The sequence below is a fragment of the Saimiri boliviensis genome, chromosome 13 (genome assembly GCF_048565385.1).
Source record: "Saimiri boliviensis isolate mSaiBol1 chromosome 13, mSaiBol1.pri, whole genome shotgun sequence".
Lineage (NCBI taxonomy): Eukaryota > Metazoa > Chordata > Mammalia > Primates > Cebidae > Saimiri > Saimiri boliviensis.
In genome coordinates, this window is record NC_133461.1 from 50,434,573 (window position 1) to 50,455,567 (window position 20,995).

At 38.5% G+C, this 20,995-nt stretch overlaps 1 protein-coding gene across 6 annotated transcripts in view; it reads left to right on the top strand.

Moving 5' to 3' along the window:
• CHST9 (carbohydrate sulfotransferase 9) overlaps positions 1 to 20,995 on the top strand; it is a 300,891-nt gene that overhangs the window by 120,821 nt on the left and 159,075 nt on the right. For 3 of the 6 annotated variants that reach the window (XR_012513133.1, XM_039463890.2, XM_074383652.1), the window contains exon 3: positions 18,743 to 18,781. The exons of 1 other annotated variant lie outside the window; for it this stretch is intronic. Coding sequence is in view for 2 of the 5 variants with exons in the window: in XM_039463890.2 (XP_039319824.1) it covers positions 18,743 to 18,781 (39 nt within the window). In the remaining 3 variants the exon portion in view is untranslated. Of the gene's footprint in view, positions 1 to 18,742; positions 18,782 to 20,995 lie in introns of those variants that run through there. 2 more of the 6 variants (XM_074383654.1, XM_074383655.1) reach the window with 2 other exon arrangements.

Below are 20,995 nucleotides of genomic sequence, written 5' to 3' on the forward strand. Positions count from 1 at the left end.
ATTTTTCTAGGGAGAAGGAAAGTGCCAGGCAGCAGTGTGTTATTGCCACAAAATATTATTAAAGCATAACTACCAAACCAGAAAGCATCGCCCTGTAAATTTAATGCAGTGTCAGTTTTGATCTAGGTGTTTTGCTCTCCAAAGAGATGCTTAATCTTCTAAACAAAATTGAGCTGAATGATTTTCAAAAAAAAAAAGTCTGTTAAAGGGTCAGTGCAGTTTACTAGCCAAGTTATCAACGAGTGACATTCCCATAGGTGAGTATATGAATCTGAAACTATGGTCTAACTATGAAAATACTGATTGGGTGGTGCAATAATAAATGGTACCATACCATTTTGCTTTCAAGAAAGTAATTAAAAAATTGGTTCCTACTCCTGAAATTTAATGTTTGGAATGTAGATAATTCTATCTTAATAAAAAAATATCAAAGTAATCATGACCAAATGAGATCATACACATGAAACAGAAACCACTACAGAAGTATAAGGCCTTATTAAAAATAATCATAAGACAAAGATATTTACTGAACATTGTGCTCTCCTAGAAGTCATGATATTTATAAAAGTTTAACGATTCCTATTTAGTAAATAATTTTAGAATTTATCTTTTCAATAACCAAATAAATATGTGTAAGAAGTTAAAATAATTTAGGTTATATAGTGAAGTATAATTAATGAAAACCGCAACTAGGTTTATGTCAAATTATAAATGCTAAATTATCACCAACTAGTTAAGGCACCTCATTAAATAATTAATGTAGAAAATGTGAATGACTTAGGCCTTTGGGGGTTAGTGTCATCCTGACAGGTGTAACAATAATATTGGCCGGGTGTTGTGGCTCATGCCCATAATCCCAACACTTTTGAGAGGGAGACTGAGGCAACAGGATCACTTGAGGCCAGGAATTTGGGTTAAGCCTGGGCAACATATGGAAACCCTGGCTCTAAAAAATAAATTTAAAAAACAGAATCATACTTATTTTTATTTAACTATGACTTAAGAGTTGCTAATTTATATTTGTCATTTAGTCAGCATTTCTTTTAACTTTTATAATAAGCCTAACAGTTTAGTAGTATTGCTTCCACCTTGAACATGAGGAGATGAAGTTCAGAGAGGACAGCAGCTGGTGGAGGTCACATTACTATACGTGGAAGAGAGAGGGTCCAAATGCAGGCCCTCTCCCTATTTTACCTGTTAACTCCTAGCAATCAAAACTTAAAATATGCAAATAAGTAGTAGCCATGTTGCAGCATGCTCTTTTCCTTTTGACTTTGTTGCCCAAATCCAAAAGTCACCCACACTTCATGAGGTACCCATTTTTTAAGATGCAAATAAACAGATTGTTTTCCCACCCTCTGTGAAGTCCTGTGCTCTCTACATGCCACCTTTACCAGGGAGCTAATAAGTTCTTCAGGATATCATTTGTCTCATTTTCAGCTTATGCCAAATTCTTGATCCTACTCTATGTCTTACCTCCTAAAACAAGACAGGGGTATATCAATCCCAGATGGCGCTGCTCTCACAAGGCACTATAATGTTGCACTGACTTTTGTTAATTGGAAGATTGATAGAATGGGGTCCAACATAATACAGAATTGGAAATAACTTAATAATTGAAAGTAGTATTGTCATTCCAAATACTTTCTTTTCGTTTCCTAAAAAGGGAATTTCTTGTTGATTGTATCGTTCTTTAGGTTCCAACTGACCACTTTATTTATATATTCACCTGGGGGAGGCCTTTCTTTTTATATCATTTCTACCTTTACTACTTTTAGGATCATTAAACCTTATCTCTCTCCCCCCCAAAAAAGCAGTGAACAACTCTATAAATCCTTTTATTTTATTATACCTTTCCTTTTTCTCTCTCCCTACTAGACTATACCAGGAATCTCACTTTTATAACCAAAATGAATATTTAAAGAATCAGGGAATTTTCCTAAAGAATTACTTTTTTTCTAGAGATGGCATTCTGCCCCTCCCCTAGAAGGCAAAAGAAAGTGGCTGCCATTTGTTTTGTTTTGACAACAAACTTTCCTTCTTGTTACGTTTGTGTTTTTAATACTATCTATTTGTACACAGTGGTTATAAAAGATTCTAGAATTTAAAACAAAATGAGGTGTAAAATTCTTGGCTCTCCAGAGTTGGAGGAAAAAAATTCCCTGCTACATTCTTCTGAAAGCAGCCCAGAGAATGACTAAATGTAGCTGGCTATGAGCTCTTCTTTACCCAGCACACTTCCTTAATATGTATATATTTTAATTCTATTACATGACATTATCCAGTCTTCAAGATAAAATATTAAGATGTTTATGGAAGAGTTTTCTGCCACTTATACACAGGAAGAAAAGCTTCAGGCGGTGGCTGTTCCTTCTGTCCCCTCAAGTTTATACATTACAGACCTTATTTGTATGCACCAAAACTAAACATCTTGCCAGGAGATACAGATCTCTGTGTGCCCGTCTAAAGAGGTGGCATGTGACGCTTGAAATGTTTGAGATGACGAATAGCCCAGTGGTTCTGGCCTCTTCCTCTCCTGCCCTGGGCTGCTGGCAATCTATTTCAAATTGTGTGTTCATTGCAGGGTGAAGCCAGTACCAAGAAGTGCCAGCTTCACCCCAAGCAGTGTCCTATTGAATATGGGATTAAGTGAAAGTCTCTGGGGACTAGCCAGAGAACAAAAGAGCATATCATCACCAGAGGCAGGAGCAGCTTACCAGAAGGAACCTCTGTGCTCCACATTTCTTTCAAATGTTTATGTTGTCATATGGAATTCTGTCTAATGTTTTTAAATGGAAAAAAATGTACCCACCATGATTCTTTAAATAAATAGTTCCCCATCCATGGGGCATCACTGGAATGCCTAGAACAAAATATGGATTTTGAACTATCTTGAGTTGAAGCTAGCCTTGCCATTTTTCTTTAAAGCCCAAACAATACTTTCCAGTTCAAAAATGTCGCTGCTCTGACGCATGCAGAGCAGAGTGTTCTGCTTGTATTAATCATGGTGCTGCCTGCATGGGTGGATATTGTTGGAAGCCAGAGACAGCAACCTGGGCCCCATCATGCTGGCTCCAGGAAAAATGTTGGCAGAGCTCACAAGCTGATATTTTTTTCACTGTAAGGCTTAGGTATTACAAATGTGTGATCTGAATTTTGTAACATTTTTCTTCATACTTTGAAATTACTCTTTTCTCTATCTATCTATTATCACTTTCCCAGGGTTTCCAATGAGCTTGTTAAGAACTAAGTTCAGCCTGCCTATTAATACTCAGACCTGATTTTTCTTTACCCATAATATCTAGCAGTGTCACAACAGAGGTTTTTGTTTGTTTGGTTGTTGTTTTTAAAGTCACTCTATAGCCCATAGGTATTCAGGTTTCTGGGAGATACCTGTTAGGTGTCCCTGGAAACATAATTGGATTGTGCACATTCGGGATTGGCTTTTCCTCCTTCCAGAGCCACCATATTAAAGATGGAACACAATACTACAAAATTTACAGTGCTCTAGCCTCTCACCTTCACTACCCCCAGCACCCTCACCCAGATTTGAACATAGCTGTTTCAACTGAAGGATAAAACTTCAATTAAAAAGAAATGCACATGCCATTTGAAAATAACCTCTTAACTATTTTGAAAAAAAAATCTATAGCAAATAATGAAGTGAGAAGTTTAAAATCAAACTGACAGATTGGGGCTATGTAAGCAACCAGTTCAAATAATTTTATGGAGGGAAAAACTTACCTATTTTGCACAACAAAGAAAAAAGAATAGAAATGACCCATTTCCACAAGACTTCAGAGAACATTTTATACACATGACAGGGGATTGTCTATATCCTATAAAATAATGCTAGAAGGAAAGGCTAACTCTGTCCTACTTCATTTACTTCACACCGGTATAGGATTTTTTAAAAAGAATTTCTTTTTATTGCATAAATAAATTTAAAAAAATTTCTTCAGTTTTTGAAACATAAAGTAAATTTGCTCATGATCATTTATAAAGGTACTCGTATTTAATTTATTTGTATTTTATCTCCTTGGGATAAGTTTTGCTAGGTGTATCTGAGATAGGAAATTGGAGACTGTATAAATCAAAAGGATGATTTAAATCAATTTGTGTCTCTCAGTTTTGTACATAAATTAGGCCAGTATCACAAAAATATGAGGGAGCATATGTGGTAAACAGTGTGATTTGCAAAAGCCCTGAATCCTAATCCAGGATCTAAGGTTTACTAGGGAATCTTGGGCAAGTTTACCTCTCCAGGTCTTCATTTCTTATTTACACACTGTGGACAAGTCTTCCCCCTTTCTTCCCTGGAAATGAGCTGAGAATCTAGTGATACCGTGCACATGTGCTAGTCATCTCTGCGCATTCTTCCAGGAACTACCCTTGGGGTTTTCTCATGACACACCTGCCCCTGTAATTGCTGGACCTGGGGCAAGAGAACTGCTGGGTGAGGTGTCAGAGCCCTGGCAGCAAAGAGTGGTTGGCTGTCCGGTGGTAAAAAGACTTCACCAACAACAGTATAAGTTTGAAGAGGAAAGTTTGATTAGACAGGAAGAACGCTGCAGCAGAGTGCAGCTTCAGAAAGGGAGGAATGGCCAGGCGCAGTGGCTCACACCTATAATCCCAGCACTTTGGAGGGCCAAGGCGGGCAGATCATGAGGTCAAAAGATCAAGACCATCCTGGCCAACATGGTGAAACCCCATCTCTACTAAAAATACAAAAATTAGCTGGGCATGCTGGCCTGCGCCTCTAGCTACTTGGGAGGCTGAGACAGGAGAATTGCCTGAACCTGGGAGGTAAAGGTTGCACTGAGTCGAGATCGCACCACTGCACTCCAGCCTGGTGACAGAGTGAGACTCCATCTAAAAAAAGAAAAAGAAAAAGAAAAAAAGGAGTGAGTGTGCCAGTTTGGATTTTCCTTAGGTCTATTTGTGGACTTAACAGAGGAGTTGAAGGGTGATTTGGACCCTGTTAGTCATGTAGGTCATGAGAAATGATTACATTTGTGGATGTTTTGGTGCCTTGATGTCAGCAAAGGTTGTACAATGGCTTTCAACATGTTCGCATTCCAGAAATGTATAGAAATTCTAGAAATCTAATTCCAAATTCCTCAGATAAGGAGTTTTGTCTCCAGGTGATCTGCTTAGTGCCCACCAGGTGATCTTTGCTCTCCTTAAGAACTGGATAGGTCCCCTTTTCTTTCTACCTTCATCACAGTTCCTCCAGCATTGCCAGGTGCCTCATGCACGTGCATTGGGGTCATCAATACACACGTCAGAGCCCCAAGAATCCTTTGAACACTCCTCTGGCCTCAGAGCCTTCACACCAGTAATACAATCTGGTCTCCTCCTCCAGAGATCTGATCTGAGCAGAGTTAGGTCAGAGAATTCTGGCATCCCAGGGATTCAGTGCATGGTCTAGGAAAGGTGTGGACTCCATAGACAGACACTTGGGCCCTCCTTACCCTATGTGAAAGTGATGTGTGTGAAAGAGAGCAAGAGAGGATCCTCTAAAGAGCAGTGCCTGGCTGGGGAAGAGTCTCCTCCCTACAATTTTTGAAACGGTATTAAAGGCAATGCTCTTTCCTTTAGGTTTTATTCCTAGTGTATTTAGCATTGAATATTATTTTTGGAATTGGCTTGTGTATGCTTTCAGCTACAAGTAACTAAAATCTTGAACTTATATACAAAAAAAGGTTAAATAACGCATAACAAGAAATCCTGAGATAGGGTGGTCTGACAGTACATTAATTCAGAGGCTTGGTGACTTCATCCTTGGGATGTGTTCTCCTCAGTCATTCTTGGAGTGGGCTGGTTTTGTCCTCATGTCCCAGGCATCGTGCCCAGATGTGACAACATGCACTGAAGGAAAAGGACATAGTTTCTCCCATGCATCTCTTTTTTATTGGCAAGAAAACCCTTTTAATGAAGTTGCTCAACAGAATCCATCTCACCTATAGCCAAATGTGATGGCACATGCCTGTAATCCCAGCTACTTGGGAGGCTGAGGCAGGAACATCGCTTGAGCCCAGGAATTTGAGTTTAGCCTGCCCAACATAGTGAGACCTCATGTCAATAAATAAATAAAAGACCATGTCATTAGCCAGAAATGTCAAGTGACCACCTAAACTAAGGGGGATGGGGACCATGATGATTAGTTTACATGTTTTATGCATGTCATGTGAGAAGAGGGTTGGGTACCAATGTGAAAAAAAGAGGAGAAAGGACTGCGGACGACCACTCAGTTGTGTCTTTTACAGTAAATAAAGCCAGAAGGTTACTGCCCTTCCCTGGCAATGCCAAATTCTTAGCCTTGTGCAAATCTTAGCTTGCAGTGACTGCATCTAGTTGGAATCCTCTTTTTGATGTTCCCACTCTCTTTCCTGGTGCTCACCTGCATCCACTCCCAGAGTACCCTACTTCCTGCCCTTCTGGTGGGCTGTGCTGTGCCAGTGCCTGGCTTGCTTATTCTGAAGTCAGCAATTGACACTGAACACCAATCAAAGATTTTTCCAGAAAAATCGCTTGTTGCCTTAGGCATTCAGACAGTATTTCTCTTCACTCCTGGAGTTGTCTCTTCCTCTATGTCTCTATTATTAGGTAAAGGCCCACTTCCAGCCCCCACTTGGAGACACTGTCAGTTGCACCAGTTCACAGACTCTTCTCTAGGGCCCCTCTCTGAACCGGGACTATGAATTTCGTCTTTACTTGTTACGATAGCATGGCAGACATTAAGTGCCTATCTTTCTGTCTCTCCCATGATAGGCACTCAACAAGATTTGCGCCTGTTGTTTCCTCCTAAGTGCCCAAGTGGTGGAGAGCCTCTTCTACACCTAAAATGCACTAGACAATTAACAATTTTCCTAGCAAACGCCATTCAACCAAGTTTACAGGGGATAGTCTTTACAAGATTACAAAGTAGACTACAATGCCTGAAAGCAATAAATCAATATCCACTCATCTAAGCACACTTCTCTTGTTTTCTTCCTTCTATCCATGAAATATAAGCTTCCCTGAATGTCTAAGGCCCAAACCTTTGATGTGGGTCAATGTGAAGGAAAAGAAGAGTGTGAAGAGGATATTTTTAAGATAAAAAAAAAAGGAAGAACTTCAGGCTAGCAGGATTTAAAATGGTACTGACATCTCAAAGAAGAAAATAAAGCTCACCTCTGGCCTCCACCAGCTTTCTCCACAAGCTAATGAGGTGATGATTAAAAGCATGGGGAAAAAGAGCAATGAAATGTCCTTGTTTCCCCTAGATGAAAATCTAGGCAGGATCATGTGTTCATTAGCCACATAAATTGCTATTTAAAGTGAAAAAACTCAGACTTCACAAGCATAGATTCTGATTGGACTCATATCATTACCTTTCCTAATGAAATGTTTCCCATTGTTACCTTCATACAGAAAATTAACCCTAAATAATATTAAAGCCCTTAATTCAATATAGATTCTACTAATTGATCCTTCAGAAGTATATCTACCTAGGGAAAATAAGATTATTTTAAATTATTTACCAAAAATTACATTGAATCTTTTGAGTGTTTCAGTTCAGAGGGTTTCTATATGTTTTTTATGATCTCTGGTAAAGTTTTTGAAGCCTAGATATGTATTTTAGTGTCATTGTTTCAAATGGGGACCCCAGTTGATGGTTTACAAATTCTGTTGTGCTGGACCACTGGCAACTCCCCACTTTACTTTTACTCCACGTTACAGGGTAACAATGTAAAACTCTAATGAAAGAAAATATGTAGTGATCTATAGAAAATGTGCTTTAACTGCACACCTAATAACAAGTTTTATTCTTTTTTCCATGAAAAGGGATAATTTTAGATGCTGAAGTGCTGAATAATAGAACATATTTATAGGTATATTGAGCAAACCCTCTTAGGAAAGAAGGCATCTAGATGAGCCCTGCTTTAAAGAAAAAAAAAATCAATTATATATTGATATGTATGTCAACAAATATTCTCATTATAAAAAAAAGAAAATCATTGGTTTAACTATTGCTGTGTAACCAACTGTGACAAAACTTAACAACAAAAAACTGATATTTGGCGTGCAGTTTTGTGGCTTCAGGATTTGAGAAAAGTTCAACAGGGCAGTATGTCTCAAATCCACATAGCGTTTGTTGAGGTGACTGGAACTGGAAAATCTCCTTCTACAATGGGTTATTGACCCACATATATTGCCTCTGGGTTGGGATGGCTGGAACACCTGGGAGCTGATCACGTACTGTTCAGGCAGCTCTCTTTCTATGTGGCCTCCACGTGTGGTTAGCTTGAGCTTCTTTATAGCATGGTGGCCTCAGGGTAGTCTGACTTCCTATATGGCGTCTGGAGCACATTTTTAAAGACAGAAAGTAGAAGCTGCCTGATTCTCAAGGCCTAAGCCTAGAGATTGGCAAAGCATCATGTCTGCTGTATTCAATTGGTTAAGCACGTTACTACGCCTGCAAAGATTCAAGGGGAAGGGAACTAAACTCTACCACTTAATGTGTTACAGTTTTGTTCTAGCCCAAGAGTGAATAAACATATTATGAAAAGCCTTTTCATTTTACAAAGTAATTCATTCCTGTTTTTCTCAATATAATAAACATACCAAAGACATTTAGAATATCATATTATTTTAAAGTGACTACTCACACTTAACTTACTAGAAACATGTTCAATGCTCAGAGGAAAGTACAAATGCTCACATCCCTGCTTTAGTCAGTAGCTGTGGCTTACGTAATTAAGACTAGCATTCCCATTTTGCAAAGCTATTTAAAACCTGGCAATAACTAGATATTTACTATTGCCAGTCTGACTTCAACCTCTAAAGGTCTTCCAAAAATCTCTGCCAAGAAATGACTGCCTCAGAATGAGATCCTGAATATCAAAAGGTTTACTCTAAGATTTAATTCAGTCAGACCAATGTTGGGAATCTAAAAGGGGCTGTTGTTTGTCACATTAATTATCTGCTTGTCGGGTAGATCTCAGTGGAAAGGAATTCTGCACTTGGGAATTTCCAAGACAACCTAAAACTGTTGTTTCTCATACTGATTTTACTATTTCTTTGCAGAGAGGTTAGCCGCCTGCAAATCTTTGAGCATTCAGTTCTTCTCAGGCTTTCTCCACGCCATGCCGGATGGCAGACCCCAGGGCTGGGGAGTGCAGATGGAGAGTCAGCCCTGCCAAGGCAGATGGCCGACCTCAGAAGCCCAGATCTATCTGTATGGATATGTTTCTGAAGGGCCAGTTTTTTGTATCTCAGTACACACTGTCTGGAGCTCACAGTATATTCACTGCGCTCATAATGGCTTTCTTGCCTGAGCGTCCTAGCAACATATCAACTAAGCAAATAGAAACAGACAGGAGCAAGTGGACTTTATCTAAACCTGCAGGAGGGCAGAGAGAATTCACAGTCATACAGAGGCTATCCTCAATGTCTGCAGAAGCTGGTGTTTCAACATCAGCATGAATCCGGGCAGAAATTATAAAATAAACTCCTCATTCTTTTATACTTTTGACCACACAGAAGCTATACAGTTTGTACTGTTTTATGCAGGCCCCTACAGACCGGTTGGTTTTCAGATTGGGCCAGTTAAACTTCTCTGTTCCTCCTCTTACAATACAGCACGTAAAATCCTCACACATCCTGTTTGCCTAATTTCTTTTGGAATTATTAGAAGATAGTATCTACCTATGTGAATGAAGAGAGCATTGAATCTTGGAAGAGCCAAGTTACTTGTTCCAGATTCTACCACCAATTGTTGAAGAGAACAAGTTCTGGCAGGGAGGTCTCTGATGTCTAGAGCAGCTCTTCCTTTCTCTTCAGACCACAGTAGACTGTTGACAGTCCATAGCTGCTGGTCACTCCAAAATGTGAATAGGGATTCAAGCCAGAAAGACTGCATCCTAAAATCATATTATCTTAGCTCATAACTGGGGAGACTTTTGACATGTAAATTTGTTTTTCATCAAACCAATTTGTATTTGAAAAGAGGATGTCAGGATGAGAGAAAGGGAATTCACTAAAATGGGAAGCCCCTTCCTCCTCGGAAACAAAAAGAAGGGAAGAGAGGAAGATGATGTAAAGTTAGCAAAAAACTTCCAAAGTCTTAACTTTATAATATTCATGATAGAAGTTATTGACCTTAAGGATATAAAAGAATTATTATATGCTATTAAGGACTAACTGATACAGCATAATTGTAAAGAGGAGCATCTAGTAATGCACTATTTGCTGTGTCCCAGGCACCAAAGTGAGAGCATGATAAATATTATTGTGTCATACAGTCAAAAACATGTAGAGATTATTATTAAACACATCATTTTATTTAATCTTCACAGTGACCCTGTGAAGTAGGTACTTGTATTACCCCCATTTCCAGATAAACACAATTCAACTTAGATTAAATAAGGCATCCACAGCCCACAGTGATCAAGTGGCAGAGCTACAAACCGAAGCTCCTCACCACTTTACAAATGTGTCCTTAATCACCACAGCTAATAAGCACAGAAAAGGCAAAATAATCTCTGGATTTATATTCCACTTCTGACATTCATTAACTGGAAACTTGTGCATGTGACAAGAGTTTTGAGCCTGCCTCCACCATCAGAAAATGAAAGTCATTTTTGTCTACTCCATAGAGTTCCTGGGAAAATTAAATCAAATAGTATCTAAGTGTCAATAAAATACGCAACACGTAGTAGGTACTAAATAAATACCTGATAAAAAGAAAAATTCAAGGTCTTTAAGGCATCTTACTCCTGAAACATTGTGGTTAGATATTTAGAAGTTAAAAAAAAAGCAATTGTTTCATTCAAACAAATAATTTGATAAACAATAATTACCTAGTGAAAAGGCAATCTGCAGAAATCTTTTTAAAAAATAACTTATTCATGCAACTTTTAAAACCTAGAGACTGATTATATATGGCTTATGGATATTCCAAACAAATCTTGTGTACACACACACACATGTGCGCACACACACATGAAAGAGAGAAGAGGTGAGAACAAAAAGCACATGTAGTAAGAAGATACTCTTGACTTCATTCCAATATTACGTAGCTCACAGGCGTCCCTGGTTAGGATGAGAAGTTAGTCCATCAAACTCCAAATCTATGTTCCTTTTGCTCTATCATGCTTTTTCTTGTAGGAAGAGATTGACTAAGAAAATCTTGCACTTAGGTGGATTTTATATGTTCATATTCTCTTGTGACAACCAATAAGCAGGAATTTTTGGTGTATTAGCACCCAAGGCAGAGGTAATTTTGAAATTATTTTAAAATATTGATAAAGGTATTTTTTTTTACTATTGCCCAGTTGTACATCCCAAAGACTACTTTTCTCAAAAATCTTGCATTGATCGTGTAGTGCTCCCCTCCCTGCGGGAAGGAAGGCAGCAAACCACACTGCCATGTGTGTACCTATACAACAATCTTGCATGTTCTTCACATGTACCCCCAAACCTAAAATACAATAAAAAAAAATTTAGAACCCATAAAAAAAAAATCTTGCATTGAAATAGCTAAGTGTGGAAATAGTGGTGACCTGGGTTTTAGGTCTGGCTCTGCAAATCAACTAGCACTATAATCTAGTTACCCTGTCTATAAAGGAAGCATTTGAAGCATTTCAAGCTCCGTCCTCTCTTAAATCCCTATGAAATAAACAGAACTGAAACTCTACCACCTTCCACTTTTTCTAGTTAACTCAGAAGTATAGAAGCACTACAGATTCTCATTATCCAAAAATATTGCCAGGGTTTTTTTCCATTACAATCGAGGTGAAACAAAAACAACATTAAACAATTCATGGCATTTAGCATTATATTATCTAGTGGTTATGCTCTTCCCCCTCTTTTTAATAAGTAGCATGTGCACAGTAATTTTCATTGTCATGATTCTATGCCTTCTTCATAGTGCATTTTGCCAAAGAAACATCAGATATAGATGAACATTCTCAGGTATCCTAGCAACAGGATGTGATTAATAATACCTCTCAGAGCAGGGCAGATAAAATGCCTGAAAGTGAATGCAAACTCAGAATTGGCTACTGAGAAATTGGTAGTTCAGTGAGGCAAGCTTCATAAGATACCACGACAGACTTTATTATACAAAGTTGGAAGCAAGTAGGAGAGAACATATTTTAGGAGACTATATTTGAGCATGAAAACACAGTATACATATGTGTGTGTATATATACACACACACATATATAGTGTACATATAAATGTGTGTAAACATATGTGCGTGCGCACACACACACACACATATATGTATATATAATGTCCTTTTCCTGAGAAGTGACATGAGGTACTGAGTTATAATACACATGCCCCTACTCATTATTGGTGAGACATCATTAAATTGCCATTTATGTGCCTGTGGTTTTAAGAGATCAGAAACAATAACTGTGATTAAGAGACTGTGATTTCCATACTGAAGTACTAAAATGTACTGTAAATTGATATATATATAATGTTTCTCCATGAAACAATATCCACAACCTCAAGTCTAAAATAGCTTTTAAAAATATTGAGACTCAGTTTACATAGATAAATAGTCATGGGATGTGGAACTTTAGTGTTCAATTAAATAAATGTTCTTATATAAGAAAAAAGTTTTATCTTGCAAATTCAATTTTTATGAGGTTATGGTCCATTTTTATTCCTCGTAAGTGGAGTGCCACATCCAGGTTTAAAGAGAAATAAGATGCAAACCATACTTTAATGTTTTGTTTTTAAACTAGAATCTGTGATAAAATAAAGCACAACTAGGGCAGAATGTGTGTTCATTATTCTGAAAGCCTTTCTATTATTTTATCACCCACTTTTCTAATATAATAGTTTTCTAGGCTGTCAGTTGTGATACACATACCTGCTAAAAGCTCTGTTCTTGGTTGTACTTTCACTACATTTTAGCAGTACTAAAATTGTCTTCATGTTCTCCAACATTTCAGAGTGAGATGAAGCATTTGTGTTCAAGGCACGGTGCTAAGCATCAGGAGAGAGAAAGATGTGGGACTCTCCACTTGTCCTGAAAGAAGCCACCATCCAGTTAGGAAAACAAACACAAGTAATTATGAACCCAAATAAGAATTAGTGCTTTGCCAAAGGCAAAATGAAAGGCTACAGGAGCACAGAAGAAGAGTGCTTCATGCTGAAGGGCATGGAGAGTTTGGGGAGCCAGCCCAAAAGAAAAGACTTCACACATGACTAGCAGCTGAGCTGAGCTCTTAAGGTTGAATAGAGTTTTGATAGGCAGGAGCCAAGTGAGAGGACACTCTAAGAAGCAGAAACAGCATGAATGGGTAGCTGAGGTGGAGGTGTGATTCCTGGTATCATGAGTAACTCCTCTCTGTGGTGCTTGATGAGTGACAGCAGAAGGAAAGTTATGGCCAAATTGTCCAAGGTCATAAATTGTACATTAAGAAATGCAGACCTTGATATTTAGGAGTGATTGGATTACAAGGACAGAAAAATAAATAAATAAATAAAAAACCAGTTAGGAGCCCATAGAAAATAGATAACCCTAGGAACAGATATCAAGTTCATGCACTCGGGTGATGAAAGTGAAAAAGGAGGAGATACATCTCAAAGTCCTGATAGAGGGGAATGTATTGGACTGAGGAACAGATTAGATGGGAAGAAAGAGCAACAGATAGAAAGAAGCTGGTGGTTCTTAGGTTTTATGTTTGGGTGCATGAGCAGACACCAAAGATGAGCAGTTCTGTAGGGGACTATAATTACTATGATTATTATTTTTTATGGACTTCTTTCTTTTTTTCTTTTTTCACTTTAAGTTCTGGAATACATGTGCTGCATGTGCAAGTTTGTTACATAGGTATATCTGTGCCATGATGGTTTGCTGCACCTATCAATCCATCATCTAGGTTTTAAGCCCTGTGTGCATTAGGTCTTTGTCATAATATTCTTCCTCCCCTTTCCCCTCACCCTTCAACAGGATGATGTTCCCTGTGTCCATGTATTCTCACCCTCCAAAAGGGTATCTGATGTTCTCCTCCCTGTGTCCATGTGTTCTCATTGTTCAACTCACAGTTGTGAATGAGAACATGCACTGTTTGGTTTTCTATTCCTGTGTTAGTTTGCTGAAGATGATGGTTTCCAGCTTCATCCATGTCTCAGCAAAGGACATGAACTCATCCATTTTATGGCTGCATAGTATTCCATGGTGTATCTGAGCCACATAAAGCTCATCATCACTGTTCATTAGAGAAATTGGCAATGTATTTATTTAAGTTAAGGGCATGCGTTGAAGTGTGGTGGAGGATACAGGTAAAGATTTCCAGGCGGCTTTAAAACCTAAGTAGATTTTGGAGCTAGAGATGTAGTGTCACGGTCATCTATTTTGAGAAAAGTGAACATTGAGAGAATGAGAGATAAAATCACCCATTCAGAGCAAGATAAAGATACTAAGAAGAAAGCCTAGAGGGTCATCTCCATCTAAACGGTTCAATTTCTCTGTCCATTGATCAATATGATACCATCCTACTATGTAATTTTTACTTTTCTAATTTGATGTTTGGTGTATATGTGTGTGGATATATATATAAATATGTATTTATATATGTAGGTGTTTGTGTGTGTGTGTATATATATATGTGTGTATATATATGTGTGTGTGTATATATATATATATATATATATATATATATACACACACACCCCTATATATATACACACAGACATATGTGTAACTAAGAAATCCAAGTAGATTCCTATAACAGGACTAATTTATGATAAAACTAATAGGTAGCATTTATATAGCACTTTACAGTTTACAAAGCCCTTTCATGTAACATAGGGGCTGAGAATTGTTTGAGGTCCTTGTAAAAAAAATTATTTGAGGTATTCATAAAAAAAAAAAAGTTGCACCTTCCAGCCTCCCTTTTGAAACATGAGATGCCAGTATTTCATGGGAATTTTTTCCATTTCTTGCTAGCTTACCATATGGAATTGTTTAATCCTCACAGCATTCCAGAGAAGCAGGCCCTGATCCCCACCTTGCAAATGAGAAAATCAGTGTGACTGGTTGATTTGCCTCCAATTAGCATTACTGTAAGTGTAGTATATTAAATGATGAATTATCACAGACTCATATACAACACTTATCTCAGAATTTAGCAGCTAAAAACAACAATAAACTTATCAGCTCACGTGGTTTCTGTGGGGGATTCTGGAATAACCAGCTGGATGGTTCTGGGTCTGGCTTTCTCAAGGTTACGGTCAGGATGTTGGCCAGAGCTGCTGTCAGCTGAAGGTGTGACTGGGGCTGGGGAATGGGTTGCTCATATACTTGTTGATGGTGGCTGCTGGCAGGAAGATCCTCCTTGGCTGTTGACATGAGGCCTCAGTTCCATGCCAAATGAGCCTGCCTCTCTATAGGGCTGCTTGAGTGTCCTCATGACATATTATCTGGGTTGCCCCAGAGAAAGTGATACAAAAGAAAGGAAATTGAAGCCACAGTTTATTGTTGTTCTTGTTTTGTGAGATGGGGTCCTGCTTTATTGTTCAGGCTAGAGTGCGGTGGTGCAATCATAGCTCATGGTAATCTCAAACTCCCGAGCTCAAGTGATCCTCCTGCCTCAGCCTTCCAACTAATTAGGGAGGCTACAAGTGTGTGCCACCATGCCTGGCTAATCTTTAAAAAAATATTTTTAGAGATGGTGGTCTCATTATGTTGCACAGGCTGGTCTCAAACTGCTGGCCTCAAGCGATCCTCCTGCCTCAGCCTCCCAAAGCACAGAGTTTACAAGTGTGAGCCACCACACCCAGGCTGGAAGACACAATTTTCTTAAGGCCCAACCTCAAAATCCCACTCTATTATTCCCATAAAATCCTTGATTACACAGTCAGTCTAATTCAGTGGGGATTACACAGGACATGAATATCAAAAGAAGAAAAGATACAAATCATTGGGGACAGCTTGATCACTGCACTGTGTTATTTATCTCAAATACATACACTTCCAGCTTTCAGCAATGAGTGACTTCTTTTAATATAGGTTAAAGACACTCTGAAAAGATGTTTTTCTTTACATATTTTACAATTCAAGCCCTGAATACCATTTTTTTTAATTTATGAAAATGTCTGAGGCCTCTAATATTCATAAGTGAATAATCAAACAGTAGGCAGTGGCTTGCCCAGTGGAAAACTTAAATGAGGAGGTATCCTGTCACGCTTGGTAATGAACGAGGCCTTTAAATGGATTATTCATGTTATTTATCTGTTGGAATCATTGAAATAAATTGCATCAAACAAGTCCTCTGGAAATCACCGAAATGAATATAACATGCCATTAATCAAGGTGCCAGTTAAATGAATTCTACACTTTTGGCAGCAACACAAGGGAAGATTGTACCTTTCTTCACCTTATATTTTAGGATTTTAAAAGACTTGAAGGGCCAGTAGAAGAGCTTGGATAAAGTTTACGTTTAGCTTCAACATGTGATCTAACTTCTCAGCAACTAGCTCCAGCTGTGGAATGTTGATAGATGACAAAAAAGTGACAGCTGGAAGGATGGCCCTCACTTATCCCAAACCATGGTCCTCTCCTCCACTGTGGTATTCATACACATTGTTGCCCAGTTGCACAATTTCTTACCTAAGTCTATAAGTATGCTTAGGTTTTCCATAGCTTAGCAAAAAGCCTGAGTTGACTTCTATTCAAGCTATTGCCCATTTCACTTATTCGACTCATTTGGAGGCTGCCAAATTTGATAGAAAAGAAAAGAAGCCGTGTCCTCAGCTCCACTTCCTTATCACCCACTTACTTCCCAGGCCCTTGTACTCTCTCTCTTGTGTTCTTCACCCACTCTCTGCTAAAACTACTCTCTCACAATCTAGCAACAATCATGTTAACGCAGCAACCAGTAGCAACATGCTATTGAAGACACCTATACTTCTAAAACTTGATTTGTGGTACAGGACCCTGTGCTTTGTTCAGCTCCCTGGATCTCAGCTGCTTCTGCCTTCCCATGGACCTACATCATAAAACAAAAGCAGCCGTCATGTTACCTTAGTTATTGTCCTCCGCCCGCTCCTCTCTGCTGCCTGCCTTTTTGCCCCATTCACTCCTTCGGCTTCAGCCATCTTCTTATGATGAACATTTCTTGCGTCTGTAATTTCAACTTGGATTTTTTAAATATATTGAGACTTGCTTTATGACTGAGCACGTGGTCAGTCTTAAAGAATGTTCTGTGCACAGATGAGAAGAATGTGTATTCTATGGTTGCTGGATGGTAGATGTCTGCTAGGTCCATTTGGTCAAAAGTTCATTTAAGTCCGCAGTTGCTTTGTTAGTTGCCTGTCTCGATGATTTGTCTGATGCTATCAGCGGCCTGTTGAAATCCCCCACTATTATTGTATGCCTGGATCTCTTTTCTTAGATCTAGGAGTATTTGATTTACAAGCCTGGATGCTCCAACAAAGGCCTCCTCCAATGTCAGATGCATATATATTAGGATAGTTAAATTTTCTGACCACTTACAAGCTCCATGTCCCCATAGTGCTTCAAAGTCAGCAGATCTAACACTGAACGTGTCGTTCCCAGCCCCATCACATTCTATAACACCATTTCCCCAACTTTCATCTCTATGCCCAAAGTCACCTAGCTAACCACTCATCTTGACTTCTCCTTCCTGGCAACTCACATTTTATAAATCGCTGGGCCCTATTATTTCGGCCTCTCCACTGTCTCTTGCATCCATGCCTTCCCTCCTCTCCATTCCCACTGCCTTGATCAGTCCACCCTTTCATTACCTTGTGCCTGACCTCTAGGATCGTCCTCCTCCTATGCACTGCTGTAAGTGTGCAAGGTCTTGCTGAAATGCCCTGTCCACTTAGCCCATACTGTTTCCTTTGCCAAGAATCAGTCATTTCTCTATTTCAGATTTCTAAAATCCCATTTGTATCTCAAGGTCAAAATCAAATACCACTTTTACCATAACTTCATGAGCATGCCCTCCTTTCTTAAAATAACTGCTTCAGCTGGGTGTGGTGGCTTATGCCTATAATCCCAGCACTTTGGGAGGCCAAGGTGGGCAGATCACCTGAGGTCAGAATTTCAAGGCCAACCTGGCCAACATGGTGAAACCCCGTCTCTACTAAAAATACAGAAAATTAGCCAAGCATAGTGATGAGCACCTGTTATCCCAGCTACACAGGAGGTTGAGACAAGAGAATCACTTGAACCAGGGAGGCAGAGGTTACAGTGAGTCAAGATCGCGCCATTGCACTTCAGCCTGGGCAACAAGAGTGAAACTTCATCTCAAAAATAAAATAAAAAATAACTGCTTCATTATCTTATATCTTTAAGCATTCTATACCTTTTGAGGCACATCTCACTTCATGTTGTATTGTCTGTCCTTTCTATTTTTTCAAGTGTGTTGTAAGAAGGCATAGTCTTAGTTAGCTGTTTTCCCCATAGTGCTTTCTATGGGGATTTGCCCTTTGTAGGTTTATTGTTGAGTAAATGACTCTTACTAACAAGATTTTTAAAACCCAGCAGCACATTTAATGCATACTTATTTATTTTTGATTTTCATAAATTGGTTTGCAAGCAGTTCTCATGCCTGTCAGCTGAGACCAGTCATGTCTAGAAGCACATTGGACATGGCTGAAGTAGTGATTGTGTTTGGAAATTGCCATAAACTGGGCTTTCATCTTATTTTCATCATATTCTCATGGCTCCATGCTGTAACTTATCTGTCACTTCTCATTTCAGGGAGAGTGGAGAAGAGAGGAGAACAAAAAGTAACTCCAGGTAAGATTTTATCTAATAGACTCCAGCTTTATTTCCTGATTTTATTTCCATTTCGCCTTTAAAATTTTATGAATTTATTATTCAAAAACTCACACTGAAAGTAATAGTTTATGGTTCTTGAACTGATCAATATTAATTTAATTAAAATAATTTCATATATTTAGCCTTTTCACTTTCATATCAATCAGTATACCCTTTTCATGCAATCATTACACTTAAAAGAAAATGAGATGGAATATTGTTTAATTTTTCCGTGATTATCTATTTAAAGGTAAGTCTTGCAACCACCAGTATTAAAATACAGACATTGTAATAGTTGACAACCAGTTTATTTTCCAAAAGGACTAAGAGTCTCAATTTTATTTCTTAAAACTGCTTATGTATTAGATGTTTTTTGGGACAGTGTTAACTTACAAGTATCTTTATATTTCGGAGGAATTTTAAGAATGCCTTCACTTCTAAATTCATATGGATTCAGAAGTGAATTATGCTTTGGCAGAGTGCCATTGCACATAGTAGGGGTCAGTCTTTGCCAACTAATACAAAATTAAGTTTTTACATTTTCATATTTCCATTACTTGCCTTTTGGCTTAAAATTGTGAGGTAAGATAGTTTTTCATTTACCAAGTCAATCTTTGCCTAGAAGCAGTGTTCCAGCTCACAATGCCCAGAAATTGCCAACAATTAGAGAGAACGTTAACTTGGCATGTGTAGTTACGCCCACCATGCTTCCTGAGTTTCCACCAACCCACTACTCTATGATAAGTGAGAGCTACCAATCACTCCCATCCACTAGCTTCTTTTAACTTCATTTCTCGTCTGGTACGTCTGGTAATAAGGTATTATGTGTGTTTCCAAAAAGTCAGTATAGTCAATAGAAGGCAAAGAGCCGTCTTAATCTAAAAGTGTATTAACAGCATAAGCTCCTATCTCTGTTCTCCTTCCTAACCTTAGCATTCATTTCAGATAAGTGGGCAACTTAATACTTGCATAAATTTCCTGTTAAATATTATTGTTCGTGTTCTCTGGAAATCTTTTAAAGCCTGATCATGAGCACACACACACACACACACACACACACACACACACACACACACAATTGTGAAGGCAAGAAAGTCTCTGAAAGTGTCTGATTCCCTCACAGGTGTGATTAGTTTCATTATTGCTCCTTGTGTGGAAATTATTTATACCGCTTCTAAAATGCTATTGCCATGATGCTGTTAAGTACTGCCTTCTTAAAGAAAATTCGTAGTTTGGAAGAAAGCTAAATCTGATAAAGTGTTAGATCTGATGCCTCTTTAAGTTCTCGCCATAGTCATGGCTTCTAAAATTCTGTGTGATCCAGGTTAGAGACAGAGGCAGGACAAGAACTCAGGCATCTTCACTCTCTGTCCTTTCGTGTACCCCCAACATGCTAACCTTTCTTTTCAAAACAAAGTGCTAGTCACTGTAATGCTTTGTTCCGTTACTTGCTTAATAAAACACTTTTCAACAATTGGAAAATCTTTAAGGCAACAGCATCTTTGATAGGGAACACAAGTCACTAGGGTTATGAGAAAACTCCCTTTACCAGTGGAATTTTTACTGACTTGCCCTATCTGATTCATAGCTTGTCAATTGCCCGATTTCTATGAGACAGTAAAGTCAAGAATAACTAATGGATAGAGCCCAGATTCTAGGGAAATAATAGAGGTCTCCTAACCATTTCAAAGGACAACAAATCATGTCCTCAAGAAATCTACATTTGTAAAGATAGTCTGAGATTTCAAGATTGGTACTGTTTGCCATTATAGTCATAAATACTACAATCAGACTGTGGTGCTGGCCTGAATGAACGCCTCTTCAGGTAAAGTGTGTGGCTCAGATGCCAAAAACATCATGCACACTCCTATTTCTGACTTCCTGCTTGGAATTTTTTGCATCTTTGTTCATTTTTCTCAGATTCTATGTTCTGCCTCCTCAGTTACTATATACCCTGCACCCTCTTGTTTACAGCTGAGTCCATCTCCCAGCTAAGAAAGACCAATATTAGGTTCTGGGCCCTTTCAATCTACCCTATCCTATTGCACTAAATGTATAATAATTGAAACAGAAAAATTTAGAAAACTGTATTGTAGACAGAATATTCCTGTTAAAACCGGGACCCACCAAGACACTCATTTTTTGGTTGGTTAAGGTTAATTCTTTGTTAAAGAGTCTTGCACTAAGATAAAA